The sequence below is a fragment of the Trachemys scripta genome, unplaced genomic scaffold (assembly GCF_013100865.1).
Source record: "Trachemys scripta elegans isolate TJP31775 unplaced genomic scaffold, CAS_Tse_1.0 scaffold_26, whole genome shotgun sequence".
Classification (NCBI taxonomy): Eukaryota; Metazoa; Chordata; order Testudines; family Emydidae; genus Trachemys; species Trachemys scripta.
The window spans coordinates 4,582,867-4,605,678 of NW_023260511.1; the positions used below are offsets into that span (position 1 = coordinate 4,582,867).

Here is a 22,812-nt window from a genome sequence, read left to right on the forward strand (position 1 = left end):
CCTCTCTCCCGGACGTAATGCTCTGGCTGGGGCTGCGGGGTGCCTGCAGTGGGGGCTCTTATTCTAGGAGAGTGTGCAGCGCCAGACAATGCGAACTCAGCCCAGCTGAGCCTCCAGGCACTTCCATAACTCAAAAATTCCAGCAAATAAAGCTTCTGGTCACCAGAGAGAGATTGTCCCCAAGTCTGCCCAACTGGGCTGGAATCAGAGCCTCCATCTGAGATGTGGCACAGACCCACCCGCCATTTACCTCCTGGCCCATGAACAGCGCTGGGCGCCACCAATGCCTCACTGACAGCTCTGACCCATTCCCCTTCCCAGGCGCTCTCCCTGCCCCCGCCCTCTATCTGAACCAGACGTCTGCCCGGCCAGGGGACTCCGTGCGGCTCAAGTGCTCCATGTTGTCCCAGCACCTGGCCACCCGTGTCGTCTTCTGCAAAGGCAGGGAGGAGGTTTCGTCCCAGCGGGGTTCAGGGCGGAAGTACACCTACGTCTATGACCATGTGCTGTCTGGAGTCAGCTCTGGGAATTACACCTGTGGGTATGAGATCAAGGACAGTGACAACCGGGTGACCAGATCCCAGCTCAGCCCTGCCCAGCGCCTAAGCGTCACCGGTAAATGTATGTGTGTGTGTGTGTGTGTGTGTGTGTGTGTCCTTGTCCCAGCTCATCCCTGCTGCAACTCAGCATCACACCAAATGGTGGGGTGAATGGCAGAGCGAGAACAACTGTTCCATAAGAAACCCCTGAAAATCCAAATGCTGAAATTCATCAAAATCTGAAACAAAACATTTCTAACAGCTTTGTTCAAAATTTGACACAGGGAACCCAGCCCCCAATTTTTGCCCATCTCAGCTCAGACGGCCCAACCCAGACAGGTGGGGGATGGGGATATCATAGAAATGTCGGGCTGGAAGGGACCTTAAGATGTCATCAAGTGCAGCCCTCTGCCCTGAGGCAGGAACAAGTAACACTGTACCATCCCTGATAGGAGTTTGTCCAATCTGTTTTCAAAAACCTCCAATTACAGGGATTCCACAACCTCCCTTGGAAGCCTATTCCAGAGCTTCACTAGCCCTATAGTTAAAAAGCTTTTCCTACTGTCTAACCTAATCCTCCCTTGCTAGAGATTAAGCCCATTACTGCTTTTCCTACCTTCAGTGGGACTGAGAACAATTGATCCCCAACCTCTTTATAACAGCCCTGAACATATTTGGAGACTGTTATCAGGCTTCTTTTCTCAAGACAAAACATTCCCAGTGTTTTTAACCTTTCCTCCTAGATTTTCTAAATCTTTCATCATTTTTGTTGTTCTCCTCTGGACTCTCTCCAATTTGTCCACAACTTTCCTAAAGTGTCACACCCAGAATGACCCTGTACTCCAGCTGAGGCCTCACCCATGCCAAGCAGAGCAGAACAATGACCTCGCGTGTCTTATATACAATGTTAGCCCTTTTCACAACTACCTCGCACTGCAGACTCAGATTCAGTTTCTGATCCACTCTAACCCCAGGCTCATTTCAGCAGCACGGCCACCAGCCAGTTACTGCCCATGGTGTAGCTGTACTAGGGCAACGTATGGGCCTGGACTGGGGCCATGCTCTGCTCTGATCTCTTGTGTATTTATTGCCTAGGTGATGACTCCAGCAGCGGTGGTGTTGGGGATCCCTCCCACCCAGAAGGTAAATGCTTCTGATAGAAAATTTTCATCTGGAGTTCACTAACCCCCACTGCTAAACCGGCAGTCAGTGAATTATTTCCTCCCTCTGCTCTCACTGTATTTGGTGTTGTTCTGGAAGGACGCACCAGATGCATCATTACACCTGGGCTCACAAGTTCTGTCTCTCTGTGTAATTAGTTATTAATGCTCTGTGCTCCAGTCCTGGAACATAGGTGTCATAAACAGCATGTGGGCAAACCCGTTTCAGGAATATATTTCAGCCCAGCACCAGTGCCCAGTTTCCAGATTGCAACCATGTCCCAGGAACCGATGTTAGCATAACCCCAACCTGGCTATTTGCCTCAGCTCCCCACAAAGCGCCTGCATCAACAGACCAACACTCAAACAGTATGCCTCCAAACACTGTGTGCACAGCTCGCACAGCAAGGAAAAGATGGTGTCAGACTTTGTGTAACAGCGCCACCTAGTGACTTCTGCTAGAGCAACACTAATGTATCTGTGCCTCAAGAGCTCATGGGGATACGGCATTTCTGTCCTGTGAGAAATTCCGACCTTTCACATTTTATTTTCTTCCTGAATCAGGATGAAAAGTCAAAATTTCAGATTTTTCAAGGAACAGAAATTCAGCAACATTTTGATTCTGAAAGACTGAAGAGCTTGTCGAAAGGTTTTGATTGTGAAGAAACAGCCTTTTCTGATGGAAAACTCTTTCACTGGGTATTTTTCGACAAGCTCTGCACACGTCTCGGCATGCTGTACAGACCTCTAGCCCTCACTCAGGAAAGCTCTCAAGTGTGTGCTCCAGTCCAACCCTATCCAGGACAGCACCTATGTATGTGCTTAACTTTAGGCACCTGCTACAGTCCCATTGCTGGACCTAAAATGGCTTTTTGAAGTTAAGTTTGTACCTGGGTGCTGTTCCCTGAAGCAGGGCAGTTCCCACATGGATGTTTCCTGCCTTGAGGAGCTCACCCTGAGAGTGGAGAAAAATCCAGGTTTGTTGCCACAAAAAATTGTGAAGAAAACTATTTCATTCTAAACTTGTTATGGAAAATGTCGGTGTTTTGATCAAAAAATATTCATGAAACAACAAAAAATTTTCATTTTGCCTCATTTTGAGTTGACAGTTTCCTTTTTGGTTGGGGGGGGGTGTGGAACCAAAATGAGACACAACTGTCAGTTAGAAATACAGAGAGTTTCACTTTGTTTAGTTTCAAAGTAAATGGACATTTTCCTTCCATTTGTGGATTTTGAAAACCAAAATGAAACAAAATGGTTAATTCAAAGCAAAACAAAATGTTGTGTTTCATTTCAAAATTATTTTTGTGGAAAATCTAAGAAGGTCCCTGCATATGAATTGTTTGGGGAAAGTTTTTGATTTCAGTTAAACTGTGTTTGAATTTTAAAAAAATGTGTGGCAAAAAAAAAATTGTGGAAAAACTTCAATGAACTTTACTCACAAAGAACAGCCAATAACTCACCCTGCAGATAACATTGGGGTGAGCTTCCAGGTATGGTCATGAGGACATTAGGGGTCACTTTCCATGGGACTCAGCTCCAGACAGTAGGGACTTGCCGGCGGCTGCTTGGCGAGGGCATTCACATCGAGGTTCTTTCCTAGGGCCGGGTCTGAAGCTCCTGTTGGGAATTACAATCCCTTCTGTCTTGGTTCTGGCTGTCGTGGTTTATCTGCTGGGAAAGAAAGGTGGGTATGACAGTGAGGCCAAGCAGTGTTAGCAAATGTACAGACAGATGTAGCAGAGACAACCCCTTAGATCCCCTGTACCAAGTGTGCCTGGGATGGGGTGAGAGAGATGACCAAAGACAGTGAAATTGATCATTTGTTTTTGAGAGGCTGGGTGGGGAGAAAGATCAAAGAGATGACAAAAGGGATTATCATTGTGATTAATTATTTGTATTGCAGTAGTGTAACGTTGACAGACCCTGGTCATTGGCGGGCCAGGGACCTCTGGAGCTTACTGCATGATCCTCTACCGCATGAGTTGACAGCCAACTAGCTGTTAGCTAAGGCTGTAGAGCAAACTCATTTTATCTCTCTCTCTTTCAGTAGCCTCAGTGCTGCTAGATGGGACAGAACACCACACCCAGAAGGTGTGTGGATTATAGTAGCACCTGGAGGCCCAGTCAGGGGTCAGAGCCCCACTGTGCTAGGTGCTGTACATTATTTATTAGGTATGTTACTGTAGTGCCCTGGAGCCTTAACCAGGGATCAGACCCATACTGCAGTTAGTGCTGCACAAATCAGTAATGAAGGGGACAGACCCTGCCCCATAGATGGTCACAATCTAGAACTCAGCCAGAGGTGTGTGTCTGGATGAAATATCGACACACAGATACTACAATTCAGGAAGGCATCCCCTAGGCAGGAAGGGCCCTTACACCTGTCACTCAGTTTTTCTCTCTCTCTCTGTCTCTCTCTGCCCATGAGGAAACGTGTCCACATCTCTGATCACATTGTCTCACTGCTTCCAGTTGTGTCTCTACCAAGGGATCAAAGGTAGGAGGATATTATTCCCTCTCCCGTCTTGTTTTCTTTCTGGGTCTGTTCTCTCTGCGTCAAGTAAGGGCCAGCAGCCGCTCCAGAGTCCAAGCGGAGCTCAGCTCTCCCTGTTGGGGGGTGAGGTGGGTGTTGGGCTGGTTGTTGTGCAGGAATTTTTGAAAAGGCCAGGGAATGATGAACTCCCTGGTCGGGATGGGATCAGGGGGTTAGGAGGAGACACTTTAAGGAAGGGGTTTGCCAAAGCGATGTGTTCCCATCGAATTCACCAGCAGCAGAGTGAGCGTGTTTGAAAATCGTCCTGAGGTGATTGAAAGAATGAAAGTGACCCCATTTTACACTCGGGGGGTATTGGGGCTACTCACCACAAAGCAGCATTGACCACCCAGCCAATTCCTCAGAACCAGGTCTGTTCTTCCAGGGTGGGGCTGGGAGCGGCCAGGCTTTGCTGGGAACCAAGGGTCTCCAGTCCATGTAGCTGCAGTGGGTAACATGCAATGTTAACTCCATCGGCTGCAGCTGCATGGGTAGCATGTGAGTCCCACGTTCAGGGAGAAAAGCCCTGGCCCCACCCCTTCCTCCCAAGACCACGCCCCTCCCCTCCCTTTGTGCCCCACCTCCCCAGCCAGAGCCTTGAGCCCCCCACCATGGCAAGAGAGACCCACCTCAGCCACCCGGAGCCCAGGCCCACCGGCTGGTGCAGGTCACCGGCCAACACATCCCAGCTGCCCTGGGCTGCCAGCTGGCCCACATGCTCTGCCTGCCCTAGCCTCAACCCCAGCTGGCTTCGAGGGAGAGGCTGAGCGAGGGCGGGAAGAGGAGCAGCATGGGCGGGGCCACGAGGGAAGAGCAGGATGCTGGAAAGGGGCCTCGGGGCAGAGTGTGGGTGGGGCCATGCCTGGCTGTTTGAGGCTTAGCCTCCCTGGCCTATGATACCCGCCACCCATGTACAGCTGGTTTAGTGCCAGGCAAGGCACATCCACACATGGACTCGCCTCGAAACACCCACAGTGGGTTCACTCACAGCATTCGTGAATTTGGTGCAGGTCTGTGTGTGGGGCGGTCGAGACGCTGCCCCTATGCGCCTGCCTGCTGGGAAGAGCCAGGCAGCAGGGACGCTTGTGGGGATTCAGAGCGCGCCGTACATGTGAATAACACATGGGGCAGAGAGGGAGCTTCCAAGTGCTCCTGGCTCCCTGTCTGCCCACGACCCCACACAAAGACCCTGCAAGGACCCTACAGAGAGTCTGTAACGGTCGCTGCCCATTGCTCTACAGCCAGTACCTGTCACACAGGACTCCCCTCGACTACTGCTGCCTTCCCCCTCTGTCCCTTCTGCAGCCCATGGGGCTCGCTGCAGCCCTTCTGAGGCCATGGGGCCCATATGCTCATTCTAAGCCCTGTGGGTGGGGCAGAGAGAACCAGGTGGGAGACCAGGGAGTCCATGGGGTGACCAGCTGCACACAGAGAGGGAAAGGTGCATGGGGAGACTTGAGGCAGTGTCCAGGCTCTGCCAGTGTCCAGCCCAGCTTGGGTTCCCAGTGCAGCGACTGGTGGGGGTAGGGGGCACATGACACACAGACCCTCAGTACCGGGAGTCCTCTCCCCTGACTCCCAGCAGTGTCTGTTCCCTGCCTGCCTCCTGCGCCCCCCATACATAGGGTTCTGTAGCTGCCTCTCCCCAAACATTCCTTCCCTCCCTGATCCTCTCATATGACCAGTCTCTCCCCACAGACACCCCCACCCTGCCCTCCTGGGTCATGGGCGCTGGTTAGCAGACTGGGCCAGAAATGGGGCTCTGAAGCTTTATTATGCAAAGACATTAAAGTTGAGCCTTAGCCAAATATCCAGTTTTATTTGGTGGAAAATTTTCAAATAAAAAATTGTGTTCAAATTTTTTCACAGAAAATGTCGGGGGGGTGGGGGTTGCCCAAAAAATTCAAAGTGAAACAAAACATAATGTCCACTAGAAAGAAAACAAACTAAGCATTTTGTTTAAAAAAAAATCACTGAAAATTTCATTAAAGCAAACAATTTTGGCCAAACATATGTCACTTAGTTGTAACTTTGTGAAAATGACAGTGTTCTCTTCAACTTCTATCCTAAAATGTTACGGATTTACGGTTCCCTCCAATCTTAACTCTGTGCTGACCTAGTGGGGTTTTGGGTGGTTGGTTTCTTGGCCATGTTCCTGAAGCAGAACAGGCTGTTTAAGTCTCATCTTTATTAGACTTTCCCTCCATAAATGGTAAAGCTGCTACCTTCCCTATTTACCCAGATGTAGGGCTTTCTGCCTTTCCACTGAGTGTGAACTGAATGGAGATGTAAGGTCTTAGCAGGAGAACCAGCCATGGGAAGAAATCTCCTCACAGCTGGATCTCTGAAAACAGACTCAGTGTCACCAAGGTGACAGAGAGAAAGCACGTGGCATCACTGATACCCCCTGTCCTTATTACTCCCCACAGGGAACGAGTCCAATGTGACACCAGCAACACTCCCGAAGATCATATTGAATGTAAGAGCTTTTGGAGAGTATTGGGGTTACCGGGGCCACCTGTACATGCGGGAGAAACGCGGGACTGGGAGTAAATGTGTTAATTGATGGAGGATGGATAGATCCCAGGTCAGACTGTCTGCATAGGCACCAACTTTCCCTGGTGCCGGTGGGTGCTCACGCCTCCCACCCCTGACCCTGCCCTGACTCCACCCTTTCCCCCCCTGCCCTGCCCCATTCCAACCCGTTCCCCAAAGTCCCCGCCCCAACTCCGCCCCTTCCTGCCCCTTTGGACCCCTTCCCCAAATCCCTGCCCCAGCTCCGTCTCTTCCCCGAGTGCGCCGCGTTCTCCCTTTCCCCCCCTCCCTCCTTGTGCTTGCTGCGCAAAACAGCTGTTTCGCGGCACAAGCGCTGGGAGCTAGGGGGAAAAAGTGGGCATACAGCGCGCTCAGGGGAGAAGGTTGAGGCGGAGGTGAGCTGGGGTGTGGCGGGGAGCTGCCGGTGGGTGCTCAGCACCCACCATTTTTTCCCCATGGGTGCTCCAGCCCCGGAGCACCCATGGAGTCAGCACCTATGACTGTCTGGCCAAGAGTTAGAACAACAAACTGCCTGTGATCAAAGTGAATGAGGATAAAAAGTTCTTGGGGCCCCAGGATTCATGCATCTGAGTCTCTGAGGATCCTTTTTCCCACTCTTTGCCTGTAATCCCCACTCCTGCATTGCCATGGCTTATGGGACTGAGCCAAAGTGCTACCACTTACCGTCCTTTGGAAAGGACACAACCCAGGGAAAGCTCCCAGTGTAAAGTGTTCCACCCCCTTCCAAGGGAACTGGGTGCAAGAGTGCTTCATCGGCAGGGCCATCCTTACCCATACACAAACTACACAACTGTGTAGGGCACCAATAAATGTGGGGTACCAAATTGCCCCACATTTCCTGATGCCCTATGCAGCTGCGTGTTACTCCATTGGCCAGCCCAATCCCCCGGCCAGCTGAGCTGTCCAGGAAAGCTGCCCCCGCTCCCGCCCTACACCCACTCCATCCCTTCCCCATAGCTCCATCCCGCCTCTTCCCACCCCCGCTCCACCCCAGCCCCGCCCCCACTCCACCCATTCCCGTGAGCTACATCTCAGGGGACTGCAGCATTGGTCAGGCGTGCCCTGCACTCACCGGGTGGCAGGAAGTGGAGCAACCCGTCCCCAGCCTGCTCCACACCTCCGGTGAGTGCTGGGGGGCGGCTCCCGCCTACCCCCAAGCCTGCTCCTGTCCCCCATACACCTTGGGCACAGTCCCTGCCCCTGCAGAGGCCTGGGGACGCCCCCTGCCCTGCGAAGGCATGGGACCACCCCACCCCCCGTGGGGCCACTGTGTAGGGCACCACAATGTCTACGGACAGCCCTGCTCATAGGCATAGTTCAGGTGCCTCATGCTCCTGGTCTCTTCTTTGAGCCAGGCTTTCTGGCTCTGCCATGATACACCACTTTCTCCCCTCTTGGTGATGGGAACAAGTACGTCATGGGAGTCCCTGGTTCCAGTGCATCATGGGAGATGAAGCCCAGCCAGCCAGTCCAGCCTGTAGAAGAGAATATAAGTATGAGGCAACTGAACTACAAGTCCTATGAGGCACCAAGGTTGAATCAGCATATTTCTGGTTTTGGTCAAAATATTTCAGTTTGGAGGCACTCACTTTTTGAATAAAATGTTGAAATTTTCTGCCAAAATCTGACTCTGTTTGTAACAAAATATCTCTGTGGAAAACCCAGACAGACAGTTTCCATTCAACATCTTGAACAGCCACATTAAATCCTTCTGTTCCAATATCCCCTAGCGACCCTGCTCAGGATCAGGCTCCATTGTGCTCAGTGCTGTCCACCAGGGAGTCCTGCCCTGGCTGGGGGAGAGGTGGGAGCCGGGGGGTTATAATTCGTGCCCAGCAAGGTGCTTTCTCTTAAGGGCATTTACACCACAGTGACCATGTGTAACTGTCATTCTCTCCCCAGATGCCTCGGTGAATTGGCTGGGAAGCTCCAGGGTGAGTCACAGCTTTTATTAACGACAAAGTGAAATGATGGAAAAGAGTGATTCGTTTGCCTGTTCCAACTCGGCAGTGACCCCTGGGCTTGGAACATGGATTTACTCAGGATTCCCAGGCTTCATGTTGTGTCTCTTACCCTGGTCTCACTGCTGCTGACCCAGATCTCCACCCAGGAGCAGGTACCTGCCTCCCACATCTGCTGTTAGCCTGGCCAGTCAGCCCCTGTCCCCCACGGACACACAGACACACATCCAAGCAAGTGGAAAATATCCTTCCCAAACTCCACACTGCAGTGATAGGTGAGAATCCCCCACAGCTTAAAAATCTATCCAGCTACAGAGGGGCTTCCCCCCACGAGCCTCTGCAGTCAGACAAACAACCAAAGCAGAGATGTTCAAGGTTTAAAAGTTCCCAATAAAACTCCTGGGAACTGGACGTTCAGATCCCCCAGGAGGGTTTGAAAACCTCCTCTGGAATGTTACCCATGTGGGAATTGGCTGTAGTGAGAATCTCCAAAACCACTTGTTGCTAACCCTCCTCCTCATGGAGAAGGAATACAGGCAATGGGTAAAATCCTGGGAGTTTAACATTGACATTAATGGGGCAGGATTTCCCCCAATGGGTTTGCATGTGATGTAGGGGTCAGTGGGGACTGCATGGTCTCACACTGCTAGCAGCGGCTGTGCGGTGGTGCACACACCCTGGGTATCATGGCAGTGGCATTGCCGGGAAAGCTACCAATACAGAGCTTCCTTCCCCCAATTGCTTCCTTACGATAATTATTTGTCCTACTGATATTGGCCAGCTGATATTGGCAATAAATAATAAACTTGGATTTTATTTCTCCTTCTCTAAAGATGCCTGGGAGGAGTTTGGGTCACTGAAGTTCTCTTCTAGTATTATTATTATTATTTTAATTATCTAACATTTTATTGAGTGTTTAAAGCAGTGTCACAAAGGGAAGAGCTGTGCGCTGCTATCATGGAGGCATAGCTGGTCTCCTCAGAGTTAAGGTTGAAGTTAGCATCCCATTATCAGCCTGAATTTCACACACACACCACAAATCCTTTCCAGAGGATATGAAATTTGATAACCACATCACATAGAATCATAGAATATCAGGGTTAGAAAGGACCTCAGGAGGTCATCTAGTCCAACCCCTTGTGTAGATTACTGTGTAGATCTTGTCCTGAAAGTTTGGGGCATAGAACTCAAGTGAGCTAAAAGAGATGGAGTCTCATTCACTTTCTAGAGATTTTCCTAGTATTACTTTGGCTGTTCTTATACTAACAAACACCGATTTATCCTTTAGAGCTGTTAGTAAATGATTGTAGGACAGGGTACTACTTACAGAGATATTTAAGACTCCTGTGAATTCAGAAGCTAGTGTAACCCTATCAAAATTATATATATATATAGGTTTCCCTTTGACCCAAGCAGTTAGCCAACATTCTGGGCCTTGTGCATAGTTACACTGAGAGGAGAAAGTGATGACAGAGTCAGGTATGTTTGTTGATGCAACCCTACTTATTTACATAACAGCTACAAAGTCCTGTTTCCCTGAACACAACAGGAACCAGACAATAGAGGCATTTTCTTTGATCCCAGCTACAAGCCTCTTTCCTGCCAGCACCCTGCCCAAAAGCTCTCTCTCTCTCTCTCTCTCTCAGCTTTCAGGGTCTTGCTACAAGTGCTCCTCTAGCTATGTCTGGCTTTCTTTTTGCTTTCTCTGGTTGCTTCTGCGGTGTTTCTGCTACTTCTGTCACACAGCCCGACTCTGCTTTTCTTATCAGATACAAAGGCTCGCTCTTGGACCACATGCCCCTGCTATGCCCAGGCTTTTCTGCAGTCTAGTCCTTGGGTGATGGTTTCCATCGCTTCCACTGAAACTAAATAAAGGGGCATTTAATGGTTCCCTTATTTAGTTTAAATGGAAGGTGGTCATCACAGCCACCAATTTCATCAAGGTGCTGCAATTGCCCATAAATCAAAAACATACTTGTTGGGAGCCACCCAATGTCCAACATAATGATAGAATAATAAAAAGTGCTTGGAACCATTATAAATATTGACATTAATAACATCATTCATTAAGATATCAAACTGGACAGGAAAAAATTACACTGCCCGCAGCACACATGAATTCTTATTTCAGATAAGATAAACCATGAAAAAGGCTAATGCGGTCCTAGGATGCATCAAGTGAGGTATTTCCAGTAGGACAGGGAAACGTTATTACCATTATACAAGGCACTGGTGAGACCTCATCTGGAATGCTGTGTGCAATTCTGGTCTCCCATGTTTAAGAAAGATGAATTCAGACTGGACCAGGTACAGAGAAGGGCTACTAGGATGATCTGAGGAATGGAGAACCTACCTTATGAGAGGAGACTCAAAGAGCTTGGCTTGTTTAGCTTAACCAAATGCAGGCTGAGGGGAGATATGATTGCTCTCTATAAATATATCAGAGGGATAAATAAGAGGGAGGTGGATGTTAAGCGATTTATGTTAAGCGAATGTGGATACAAGAACAAATAGATATAAATTGGCCATCAACAAGTTTAGGCTTGAAATTCAATGAAAGTTTCTAATCATTAGAGGATTAAAGTTCTGGAACAGCCTCTGAAGATGAGCAATTGGGNGGTGACTTGCAGGCATCTAACTTTTCTAAGTGATTTTTAACTTGTTCTTTTTTTATTTTATCCGCTAAACCTACCCCCTTCCCATTAGCATTCACTATGTTAGGCATTCCTTCAGACTTCTCGGTGAAGACCGAAACAAAGAAGTCATTAAGCATCTCTGCCATTTCCAAGTTTCCTGTTACTGTTTCTCCCTCTTCACTAAGCAGTGGACCTACCCTGTCTTTGGTCTTCCTCTTGCTTCTAATGTATTGATAAAAAGTCTTTTTGTTTCCTTTTATTCCCGTAGCTAGTTTGAGCTCATTTTGTGCCTTTGCCTTTCTAATCTTGCCCCTGCATTCCTGTGTTGTTTGCCTATATTCATCCTTTGTAATCTGTCCTAGTTTCCATTTTTTATATGACTCCTTTTTATTTTTTAGATCGTGCAAGATCTCGTGGTTAAGCCAAGGTGGTCTTTTGCCACATTTTCTATCTTTCCTAACCAGCGGAATAGCTTGCTTTTGGGCCCTTAATAGTGTCCCTTTGAAAAACTGCCAACTCTCCTCAGTTGTTTTTCCCCTCAGTCTTGATTCCCATGGGACTTTACCCATCAGCTCTCTGAGCTTCCCAAAATCTGCCTTCCTGAAATCCATTGTCTCTATTTTGCTGTTCTCCCTTCTACCCTTCCTTAGAATTGCAAACTCTATGATTTCATGATCACTTTCACCCAGGCTGCCTTCTACTTTCACATTCTCAACGAGTTCCTCCCTATTTGTTAAAATCAAGTCTAGAACAGCTTCCCCCCTAGTAGCTTTTTCAACCTTCTGAAATAAAAAGTTGTCCCCAATGCAGTCCAAGAATTTGTTGGATAGTCTGTGCCCCGCTGTGTTATTCTCCCAACATATATCCGGATAGTTGAAGTCCCCCATCACCACCAAATCTTGGGCTTTGGATGATTTTGTTAGTTGCTTGAAAAAAGCCTCATCCACTTCTTCCACCTGGTTAGGTGGCCTGTAGTAGACTCCTAGCAGGACATCTCCCTTGTTTTTTGCCCCTTTAAGCCTAACCCAGAGACTCTCAACACTTCCGTCTCCTATGTCCATCTCTACCTCAGTCCAAGTGTGTACATTTTTAATATATAAGGCAACACCTCCTCCCTTTTTCCCCTGTCTATCCTTCCTGAGCAAGCTGTACCCATCCACACCAACATTCCAATCCACACCAACATTCCATGATGAGACTGCCTGTAATCGCAAGTAGCTGATCTGCAACTGCTAGCAGCAAATATCTCCAATGGCTGATGATGGGACACTAGATAAGTTGGGCTCTGACTTACTACAGGTAATTTGTTGCCAGGTGTCTGGCTGGTGGGTGTTGCCCATGTGCTCAGGGTCTAATTGATCATTATATTTGGGGTCGGGAATGAATTTTCCCCCAGGTCAGATTGGCAGAGACCATGGGGTGTTTTTATCTTCCTCTGCATCATGGGGCATGGGTCACTTTCAGATTTAAACTAGTGTAAATTGTGGAGTCTCTGCAATGTGAAGTCTTTAAATCATGATTTGAGGACTTCAGTAACTCAGCCAGAGGTTAGGGGTCTGTTACAGGAGTGGGTGGGTGAGATTCTGTGGCCTGCAATGTGCATGAGGTCAGACTAGAGGATCATGATGGTCCCTTCTGAGCTTAAAGTCTATGAGTCTATAATAACAGCCCATCACAACAAGAACCCGGCACTACCTGGATGGGGCAGCTGGCATGGAAAGAAGGTGAAGGGCTCCTCTGCCCAGCTGGCAGGTGTCAGGGCAAAGCCCAGCTGTCTGGGGAGCAGAAAAGGTTCAGACCAAGTTCTGGGGAGGGGAAAATCTGAGCTGTCTGCCTCAGAGGGGTTGGTGTAGGAAGTGGGGCCACTGGTGTTTCCCAGCCTAGATGCCCATTAGAACTGCTTCTCATGCACGTACAGCAGTGCTGTCAGACAGACATTTTCTGGCTTCATTTCTCTGGCTTTAGGCTGGCTTAACAGAAAAGTAACATTACTGTGTTTTATCTCAAAGCATCCATCACCCCTGAGAGAAGAGACACCGACATATGCGACCATCGCTCTGCAGCGGGACAGATGTCATTAATGCTCCACTTGCTGAAATGCAGGACTCGTCAGTGCGCAGCTGCATCACAGTACCTCCAGGAGGGGCCGTGCAGCAAGGAAGTGGGGAACCTTCTCTGGGACCACAGCTGGACAATGAACAGCGCCTAAAGCACTGTAGGACATTGGAATATTCTTCGGGCAAATGCTGATTGTTTTGCTTTTGGGAAAAAAGTTTCTTCTGAATAAAATTGGGAAAATACCCAAACTCTGTATTCCTGCCCCCGACTCTTTATATCGACAGCTCAGCTCCGAAGTCCTCTCAGCTCTGTTTAGAGATTCCATTGCCAACCCAAAGTGTACAAAAATCATGAGGCAGCCCCCCACCCCAAAACCTGTTTGCCTTAAGAATTCATGAGATTTTTTTTTAATTATGCATTTTGCTTGCTTTTGTTTGACTTCTGGTGTTTGACTGTTTGGAGGTCAGGTTTTCCAGGTGTTCTTCACAACCAGGAGGGCTAGAAACTTACTGATGTCAACAAAAGCCAAGATTTTCACATAATCCCAGCACCTCAGGAGTTGGGCTTTAAGAAAAACAGCAAAATTTATGAGATGTGCTGTGAAATCATGAGAACTGACAACAGCGTCAGGTCCCCTTTGAATTTACAGATCTGTTTAATGTCATGCAGGTTTGTATGGATGTGATGAAATATAAATAACAAACAAAAAGTATTTGTCATAAGCTATGGCTTTGTAACACTGTTTTTAGCCTCATGTAGAGAGTGAAGCCATGTGTATGCAAGAGAACATCATGCCTGTATTTGTCTAACTGGAAAGCAGTCACTGCATGAAGCAATTAAACGGCTTTGGTGTATCGGCTTGAGCTGATGTTTGGCAGGAATTCTAGACTGATGGCTAGATTTCTGTAAGTGAAAGCACTCAGCAACTGATAAAAATTTGCATTTGATAACAGTGATTGCTGCTGTGTTCTGGGTGCTTTGGAAAATCTAGCCACTGCTTCTAAATGCCTAACTGAGAGCTGAATTCTGGAAAATCTGGCCATGTTGTGAGATTTCAAATGAGTGATATTGGCCCTGCTGCGGGTACAATCAACACCTGAGAGATGTCTCTGGATCATGCTGCAGACACTGGTGGATTTGGGAATCGTTCTTTCCCTCTTGTACCTTTGTTTTGTGTTGCTAGTTCAAGCTCTTTGAACTGTTGTGAGTGTGTTTAACTATCCAGAGATGCACTTTTCTGCAGGGCTTTGAGCTTTCTGACACATTTCCATAGTGACTTGGGGATAGCTTTCAACATTCAGGTAATTAATTAACTGAATTGTGGGGTGAAAAAAAAGTGTCATCTTTGTGATTGGAGTCTTCTGCTTCAGGTGCATGCAGATGATAACCCACCTCCTTTCCTCCCTCTCAGATAGCTTTTCCTTAGCTTTGCCACCCCCAGCTTAAAAAATCAAGCTTAAGAAACAAGAGACTTTTTATAAATAATCAGTGTTGGGTTTTATATTTGCTTCCTGGTGTTGGAGCCTTTAAAGTAACACAGAGAGGTTCAGGAACATTAATCCCAATTAACTAAAGGTATAAATTTAAAGTACTACATTACTTTCCTGTGTGGACACTCTTACTCAAAATTAAAGCCTAAATTCAACTGGTAGCTAAATTCACTTCCAAAGTGAACTAAACTGAGTGGGAGAGTGGAGAGGGGCCTGCGGAGATACCATTGAGCAGCTCAAAGCAGGGTGTTGAGGAGACACCATTGCTCAGTGCTGCACAATAGGCCTCTGCTGTAACAGGTAACTGCTGCAGCCTCCTTCAGTTTCCCCCTCCCTTCCCCGGATGGTGATGCTGTCAGTCACTCTGCCCTGCAGCCTGCAGATCTCTGCTCACTCCCAGCCAGGGCCACATTGAGCTCTGTCAGATTTTAGCCCCCATGAATGCCCCAGCCAGACAGCCTAGCTCCTTACTGTACAAATAATCCCTCCAGCAGAGAAACTGTATGACTGGGGGAACAGATGGGCTCATGGTTAAGGCACCATCATGGAACTTCCAGGAGACAGAGATTGAATTCCCAGTTCGGCTTCTAAAACTCAGTGGAGATTTTTTGGTTGGGTAGCTCCCAGTACCAAGGGGAAGGTTCGATGGGAAATCAGAACCCTGAGACCGACAGTCCCCAAGGGCAATGGGCAGAGGGCAGTAGTATACCACTCAAGAGCATTCATCACCATGCATTTTTGACAGGTTTCCATGCCCCATTTAGGGCTTATGTCCCATCTTCCCACCCCGTTTCCATTGGTGCCAAAGTTTGGTGCCATTGGCCATTTTGAAAAAAATGTGCATGTGTAAGTGTTTAACTAGGGGAAGTGTTGTGTGTGTTTGTGCTTGGATACATGGAGAGAAAAAGGTTGAAAGAAGAGAGTGAGAGAGTTTAAAGATGAAAAAAGAAAATTTGAGTAAGGTTTAGAGAAAAAAAGGAAATTTGAAAGAAGAGAGGTAAGTTATTCAAGAATAGAAAGAGAGGGAAAAATAAAGCAGTAAGAGAGTCTGTGTTACTGAACACATGCAGAGCGAAACATCTTACCCCAGTGACTGTTGTAGTGACATGATAGCTGTTCTGGGTTTCGAGCCTGGGCAGCTAGCCCCTCCTTTTGGTGGACCAATCAGAAGTTGTTTTACAGCTAGGTCACAGAATGCACTTGTTAAACCAATCCTGTAGTCCCAAGATTTTAAACAAGAGCCTTTTAGAAATGAACTATTGCGTGGTGGGTTATTTGAAAAACTCTAACCAATGAGCATTTGTCCGTGTGTATAAAAACAAGTATTTTTGCGAGCAGGGTTTTAAAACTGGGAGCCTAGACACAAAGACATGTCCATATACAAGACGCGTACAGAATCCAAGAAGCCAGAATTGCCCCTGGGTGCACCAGCACGTATTCAGAAGAGAAGACCTCTTTACACGTATTTTGCTAATGAGAAAGGCTCGTTGCCGAACCCCGTGCTTCATTCTGAAATTGAACCAAAGAAAGAGGAAGATTTTATGGAGCCACAGCCATTTGTAAAAGAGAAAAAGGATAAAGTGCAAAAAAAATTAGTTTGAGGATTTGGAAAAAGCTGACTCGAAGGAAGAGGTAAAACCCTTTTTATAACAAATTAATGAAAAAATTACAAATATTTTATAAATATGGATGGTTAAATATTTTTGTTTTTTATAGGTAGGAATGGAAGAAGAGTCTATATATGAGGACATGGCAACCGAGGGACCTTCAGAGGATAGCGATGTCGAGAACCAGCCGATAGACCCTGAGTCATGGAAAGACAGTGACGTTGTTACGGTAAAAGCAAGTGAAAGCTTTACCAGTTGTGAAAAAATTATTACATTTACGCGCTTAAAAATGACTTTGTTTTCTTGGGCAGATAACCAAGCCGGGTCCGTACAAGATTACTGCTCTGGTGTGTGACAAGTAGTCAACAGGAGCAGAGCCAGAAGCGCACGAGGAGGTAAAGGCAGCTTAAATTATTTGAAAGAAAAGAAATATATCTATGTATGCCACTGGTTAAAGGTTACTATATGGTCGGCTTAATAATAGGTTGCTGAAACCATGATCGACGGAGCCCTCGCCGGTGGTGATTCAGAAACAAACGACACAAACAGGGGGTGCAGCGAGCGGTTGTCAACTGTAGAATGAAAAGAACATGATGAGGTAAAAGTTACTTAGAAAATCTTGAAAGAAATATAAATATAAACATATATAAGGGGAGGTTAAACAAGGCTATATGTTTGTATTTAATAACAGGAAGGTGCTGCGGGGCCCGACGGTGCATCAGCCGGGGGTGATAATGATGATGATTCAGAATCAGACAAGGGTACGATTGAGTAGCACAAATAAACTGTAGGTCTTTTTTTATTTTTAAATGTTTGCAACAAAGAATTTAAAACATGTTTTTACTTTGTTTTTGACAGACATCTTCAGAGGATGAAGAGGATAAAGAGAGGCGGCCTTTAAGCAGAATAACTGTGATATGCACCTATTGTTTTTGTGTGAAGCAAGATTTTTTTAAAAAGTCTGTAAAAAGTAAGGAGGGTGACCAGAAGAGCTGCGAAGATGACGTTATGGCCAACGTTATTAGGGCTGTTGTAGTAAAAGCCATTTACCACTGTTTGAAAAAACAACTTTTGGAAAACTGTGCAGCCTGCGTGGTAAACGAGCCCAACCCTTTTAGTCACCCTTGCATCTTTTGGGGTCGCTCAGAAGTATTTCATCGGATTACCGGATGGATACCAGGGGTAGGCAACCTATGGCACACGCGCCGAAGGCGGCACGCGAGCTGATTTTCAGTGGCACTCACACTGCCTGGATCCTGGCCACCGGTCTTGGGGGCTCTGTATTTTAATTTAATTTTAAATGAAACTTCTTAAATATTTTAAAAACCTTATTTACTTTACATACAACAATAGTTTAGTTATATATTATAGACTTATAGAAAGAGACCTTCTAAAAAGGTTAAAATGTATTACTGGCACGCAAAACCTTAAATTAGAGTGAATAAATGAAGACTCGGCACACCACTTCTGAAAGGTTGCCGACCGCTGGATTAGACGTATTTCTTCTAAACTGAATGTGGCCCAGCTTCTAAATATAATTATAGCTGAAGGCTACAAACTGAAAAAGCTTAACATAACCACTGAAACTATAACCGAAGTTGTTAAAATGATTAGGGAGGTTGCAGAGACATCTGACCCGGTGGCCTTGCTGGTAGACCTGTCAAATGAGGTGGCAGCCAATATTGGCCGATCGGTGTGTAGCAGTGTTTGTAAAATGGATTATAAAACTTTTTACATGCCAGATTCTGACCCTAAAGGCTCAAAAAATATATTGATTTAGACGTATTGTAAAATAAATTTAAAAATTTTATATAACCGTTTTCTATATTACTTTGCTTATGCATTAAATAAATGTGTATAGTTGTACTGTATATTACTTTGCTGCTGCATTAAAAGCTTGTCTTTTTTTAAAAAAAAGTAAGATGTGTATAGACACTTCTGTATTAAATAAAAACAAAAGCAAAAATGGGCTCTTGTGTATACATGTGTTTTAAAGCAAGACAAGTTAGACATGGCGAGGTTGCTAAAGAAAATTTATTACTCTCTCGGAGAAGTTGGGAGTTTTGGGGGTGTGTCAAGGCTGGATCCCCACTTTGAACTTTAGGGTACAAATGTAGGGGCCTGCATGAAAAACTTCTAAGCTTAACTACCAGCTTAGCTCTGGTTCCGCTGCCACCATTTCCCAATTTTTCCCTCCCTGGGAAGCACTGAGAAACCTTTCACCAATTCCCTGGTGAGTACAGATCCAAACCCCTTGGATCTTAAAACAAGGAGAAATTAACCATCCCCCCTCCTTCCTCCCACCAACTCCTGGTGAACACAGATCTAATCCCCTTGGGATCTAAAACAAGGAGAAATTAACCATCCCCCCTCCTTCCTCCCACCAACTCCTGGTGAATCAAGATCCAAACCCCTTGGATCTTAAAAACAAGGAAAAATCAATCAGGTTCTTAAAAAGAAGGCTTTTAATTAAAGAAAAAAAGTAAAAATCATCTCTGTAAAATCAGTATGGAAATTAACCTTACAGGGTAATCAAACTTAAAGAGCTCAGAGGACTCCCCTCTAGTCTTAGGTTCAAAGTACAGCAAACAAAGATAAACACTCTAGTAAAAGGTACATTTACAAGTTGAGAAAACAAAGGAAAACTAAGACGCCTTGCCTGGCTATTTACTTACAAGTTTGAAATAGGAGAGACTTGTTTAGAAAGATGTGGAGAACCTGGATTGATGTCTGGTCCCTCTCAGTCCCGAGAGCGAACCCACTCCCAAACTAAGAATACAAACAAAAGCCTTCCCCGCCCAAGATTTGAAAGTATCTTGTCCCCTTATTGGTCCTTTAGGTCAGATGCCAGCCAGGTTACCTGAGCTTCTTAACCCTTTACAGGGAAAAGGATTTTGGAGTCTCTGGCCAGGAGGGATTTTATAGTATTGTACACAGGACAGCTGTTACCCTTCCCTTTATAATTAACACCCTTATTTCAGGCCGCTAAAAGACACCGTAAAACTTTAAGTAGAAAGCAGGTTGCTGCTTGGCTTACGAATCAAAAGGCTTACACTTTACATAAACCGGCAAGGCTTAAATTTAAAAGAAATAAAACGGTTGTGTCTGATGTGGACGCGCAATGGCAGGCGGATTTGGTTGACATGGCCTCCTATTCTAACCACAACGACGGTCGTAAATATATGTTAACGGTGATAGATATTTTGTCTAAATACGCCTGGGCGGTAAACCTAAAGAATAAGACTGGCGAAGAGGTGGCAAAGGCGTTTAAAGCTATTTTTACACAAGGCCGCGTACCTCAAAAATTACAAACAGGCCGAGGAAAAGAGTTTTTAAACAAAGCTTTAAAGACTTTGTTTAAGCAACATGGGGTCATGGAGAGGTTTAACAGAACTTTAAAATCAAAGATGTGGAGGTATTTTGCCGCCCGTAGCACCTTTCGCTACATCGATGTGCTGCAGGCCTTCATAGATGGTTATAATAGAAGTTATCACAGAACTATTAAAGGACGCCCAATTGACCTGACACACGCTGAGCCTGTGGAAAACCGTCTACGGGGATAGTTTTAAAATAAAGGTGCCGTGTGTAATTCTCAAGAAAGGGGATCATTTAAGGGTATCTAAAACGAAGGGTACTTTTGAAAAGGGGTATCAGCAAACCTTTACCGATGAAATATTTATCGTGTCAGAGTTTTATTACGAGGACAGAGGCCTGTGTACGCATTACAAGGAGAGGAGGAAATCGTGTTTAGCAAAAAGTAAACTCTAACCAGGACCGCGTTTACAGGGTAGAAAATATTTTAGCAAAAAAAGGCCGGGGAAGAAATGAGTATTTTTTTGTGCAATGAAAAGGTTACTAGAAGGGTTCGGTTGAAAGCAAATGATGAAAATTACTTTTTTTCCACATGGGCAAAATTGGCAATAATATTGGGAATGCTTCCAGATTATCCGTGTAGGATAGCACCCTACCCCGCAGACATTACGGGTGGATTTAACTCTTTATACATGTACACGGACATAGTGGAACACCAATTAGTGAGGGACTACTCCGTGACGCTGTTGCACTGCATTCCCATCCGCGATAGCAACAACGAATTTATTACCATCATGTATGACAAAACGCATTATGTCCCCGTGAGTAAGCAGCATATCGGAACCATTACTATTGAAATAAAGACGGATCAGAATGAACACGTTTCTTTTAGTTTCAGGAAGGTGATTGTTAAACTACATTTGCGCCAAAGAAAAGTTGAAGAATGGTGACTATGAAAAACTACGGGGACCCCTTTTTGTATAGGAACTACTACAAGGCCCAGGCTGGTTATGGCTGACCAGGATATCAAGGATTACCTGCTATGTACAGGGCCAGTTTAAGAGGGATATTTCGCAGTCTTTTTAGAAAAGCCGTGCCGCTTTTGAGAAGGGGTTTTTACATTATTAAACCCAACATGAAAACAGCCGCAAAACATATAACTAAAGACATCATAAACCACATGTCTAGCGCCGTTATAACAAAATAGGAGCACACACACCACAAGAAGGTTCCGGTTTAGTGGTGATGAGGAGAAAAAGAGCAGCGTCGCGCCAACTGTTTAAAGGGCTTCCTAGGCCCTTTAAAAAAAAAGCTGTCAGAAGATGCCTCAGCCATAAACCTAAAAGGTGCCCTAAGAAGAGGAAGCAACGCATCACCCGTGGTAAACGGGATATATTTTAAAATCACTTTTATTCATTGTGGCTCTGACGAATGCACCAAATCGGAACTGGATTTATTTCAAATAACCCCCACACAAACCAGTATAGAAAATAGCTTTTATGTAGAGGTGCCGCCTTTGGCCACTTTAACGATGAATGCCCCTCTTGAATTTTTTTATTTCGGGACACGGGGATCATTACTTAGACCTTAACAACATGCTGCTGTACGTGTGCTGCAAGGTGGTAAAAGAAGATGGGTCAGAACTTGATGATGACGCCAGGGTGGCCCTAAGAAACTACCCCATCGCCACCCTTTTTAACCAGCTGGATGTCACTTATCAGTCAGAGCAACAATTGTTACCCTTACAGAGCCTTCATAGAGCTAATTTTGAACTACAGCCATGACACCCTCGCTATGCAGTTTTCAACAGGAGGGTTTCATAAAGACACGGCGGGGGCCCACGAAAACACCCTTTTGGTCAGTGCGGCTACCGAGGGGTTAATACGCAGGGCCAGACTAATGGCTGGCAGCAGGAAGCTCTATCTGTTGGGGCCTCTACACAGCGATTTGTTTTTTTAAGAAAAACTATTGCTGAACAGCGTGGACTTGAAAATTAAACTGACGCGTCCCTGTTTGTAAAATGGGTAAAAGTGACCCCGGGGGTCCGTTTGGGGCACGCTGAAGCTCTAATGACCGCCAATGCTAAGTACCCAGTAGACTGGGTGGGCATAAAGGTGTTCAGCATTCCGGCCGGCAGTCGTGTCAGTAACCAGGAAAACCTCTTTTTGGGACAGCTACCCAAGCAGCTTGTAATTGGTTTTATAGATAACGACGCTTTCAGCGGCAGCTACGTTAAAAACCGTTTTAACTTTAAACATTATAACATTAATTTTGTGGCATTGTATGTGGATGGCGAACAGGAGCCAGCAAAACCCCTACAACCAGATTTTGAGAATGGAAACTGTGTGAGGGAGTACAATGCAGCTCGTTCAGGCTACTGGAAAATATGTAAAAGACTGCTCACTCTTGTTCGACCGTGGTGAATTTGCCCAGGGCTATACGCTGTACGCCTTCGATCTGAGCCTGGATTAGGAGTGCGCCGATCATTATTCTCTGATTAAACCTGGAAACCTGAGAGCGGAAATTCGGTTTGCAACGGCTTTGCCCTTTATGGTTAACATGATAGTGTATGGGGTTTTTGATAACATGCTCAAAGTGAACCATAGAAGAAATGTCCTGTTTGACTATATGTGATCATGAACACCGTGCAGCTAAGGCATATTTTATCAAAGGACCCTTCTTTTTTAGAATTTTTTCCTAGCGACTTGCTTCCAAAATGTTTTGTGTCCAGAAGACCTTTGGGACTTATTGTTAACACGCACCCCCATGACTTATCTGGGGAACATTGGCTGGCCCTCTATTTACCAAAACAGGGGCCTGGTGAGTTTTTTGACTCCTTCGGATTGTCCCCAGACAGTAACTTTTTTCCTAAGTCTATTATAACTTTTTTAAACCGTAACTCTAATAACATTGTATTTCATCAGAGACAACTACAGGACCCCCTAGCTGTAACCTGT

The 22,812-nt window shown here is 46.0% G+C and overlaps 1 protein-coding gene across 1 annotated transcript; it reads left to right on the forward strand.

Moving 5' to 3' along the window:
- The first annotated feature begins 260 nt into the window (after window positions 1–260).
- Window positions 261–13,588, forward strand: LOC117870325. The gene is made up of 7 exons (XM_034757425.1): window positions 261–615; window positions 1,635–1,682; window positions 3,303–3,386; window positions 4,175–4,199; window positions 6,665–6,714; window positions 8,694–8,725; window positions 13,398–13,588. The coding sequence occupies exons 1-7, from the start codon at window positions 261–263 to the stop codon at window positions 13,467–13,469; spliced, it is 666 nt and encodes a 221-aa protein (XP_034613316.1). The 3' UTR covers window positions 13,470–13,588.
- Window positions 13,589–22,812: the final 9,224 nt, after the last annotated feature.

Bases quoted from the DNA above. Each gene is read 5' to 3' on its own strand.
- LOC117870325 (XM_034757425.1), top strand. From the start codon at position 261: ATGAACAGCGCTGGGCGCCACCAATGCCTCACTGACAGCTCTGACCCA. The intron at 616-1,634 runs GTAAATGTATGT...TTTATTGCCTAG, and splicing joins CCAGCGCCTAAGCGTCACCG to GTGATGACTCCAGCAGCGGT. The intron at 3,387-4,174 runs GTGGGTATGACA...CACTGCTTCCAG, and splicing joins TTATCTGCTGGGAAAGAAAG to TTGTGTCTCTACCAAGGGAT.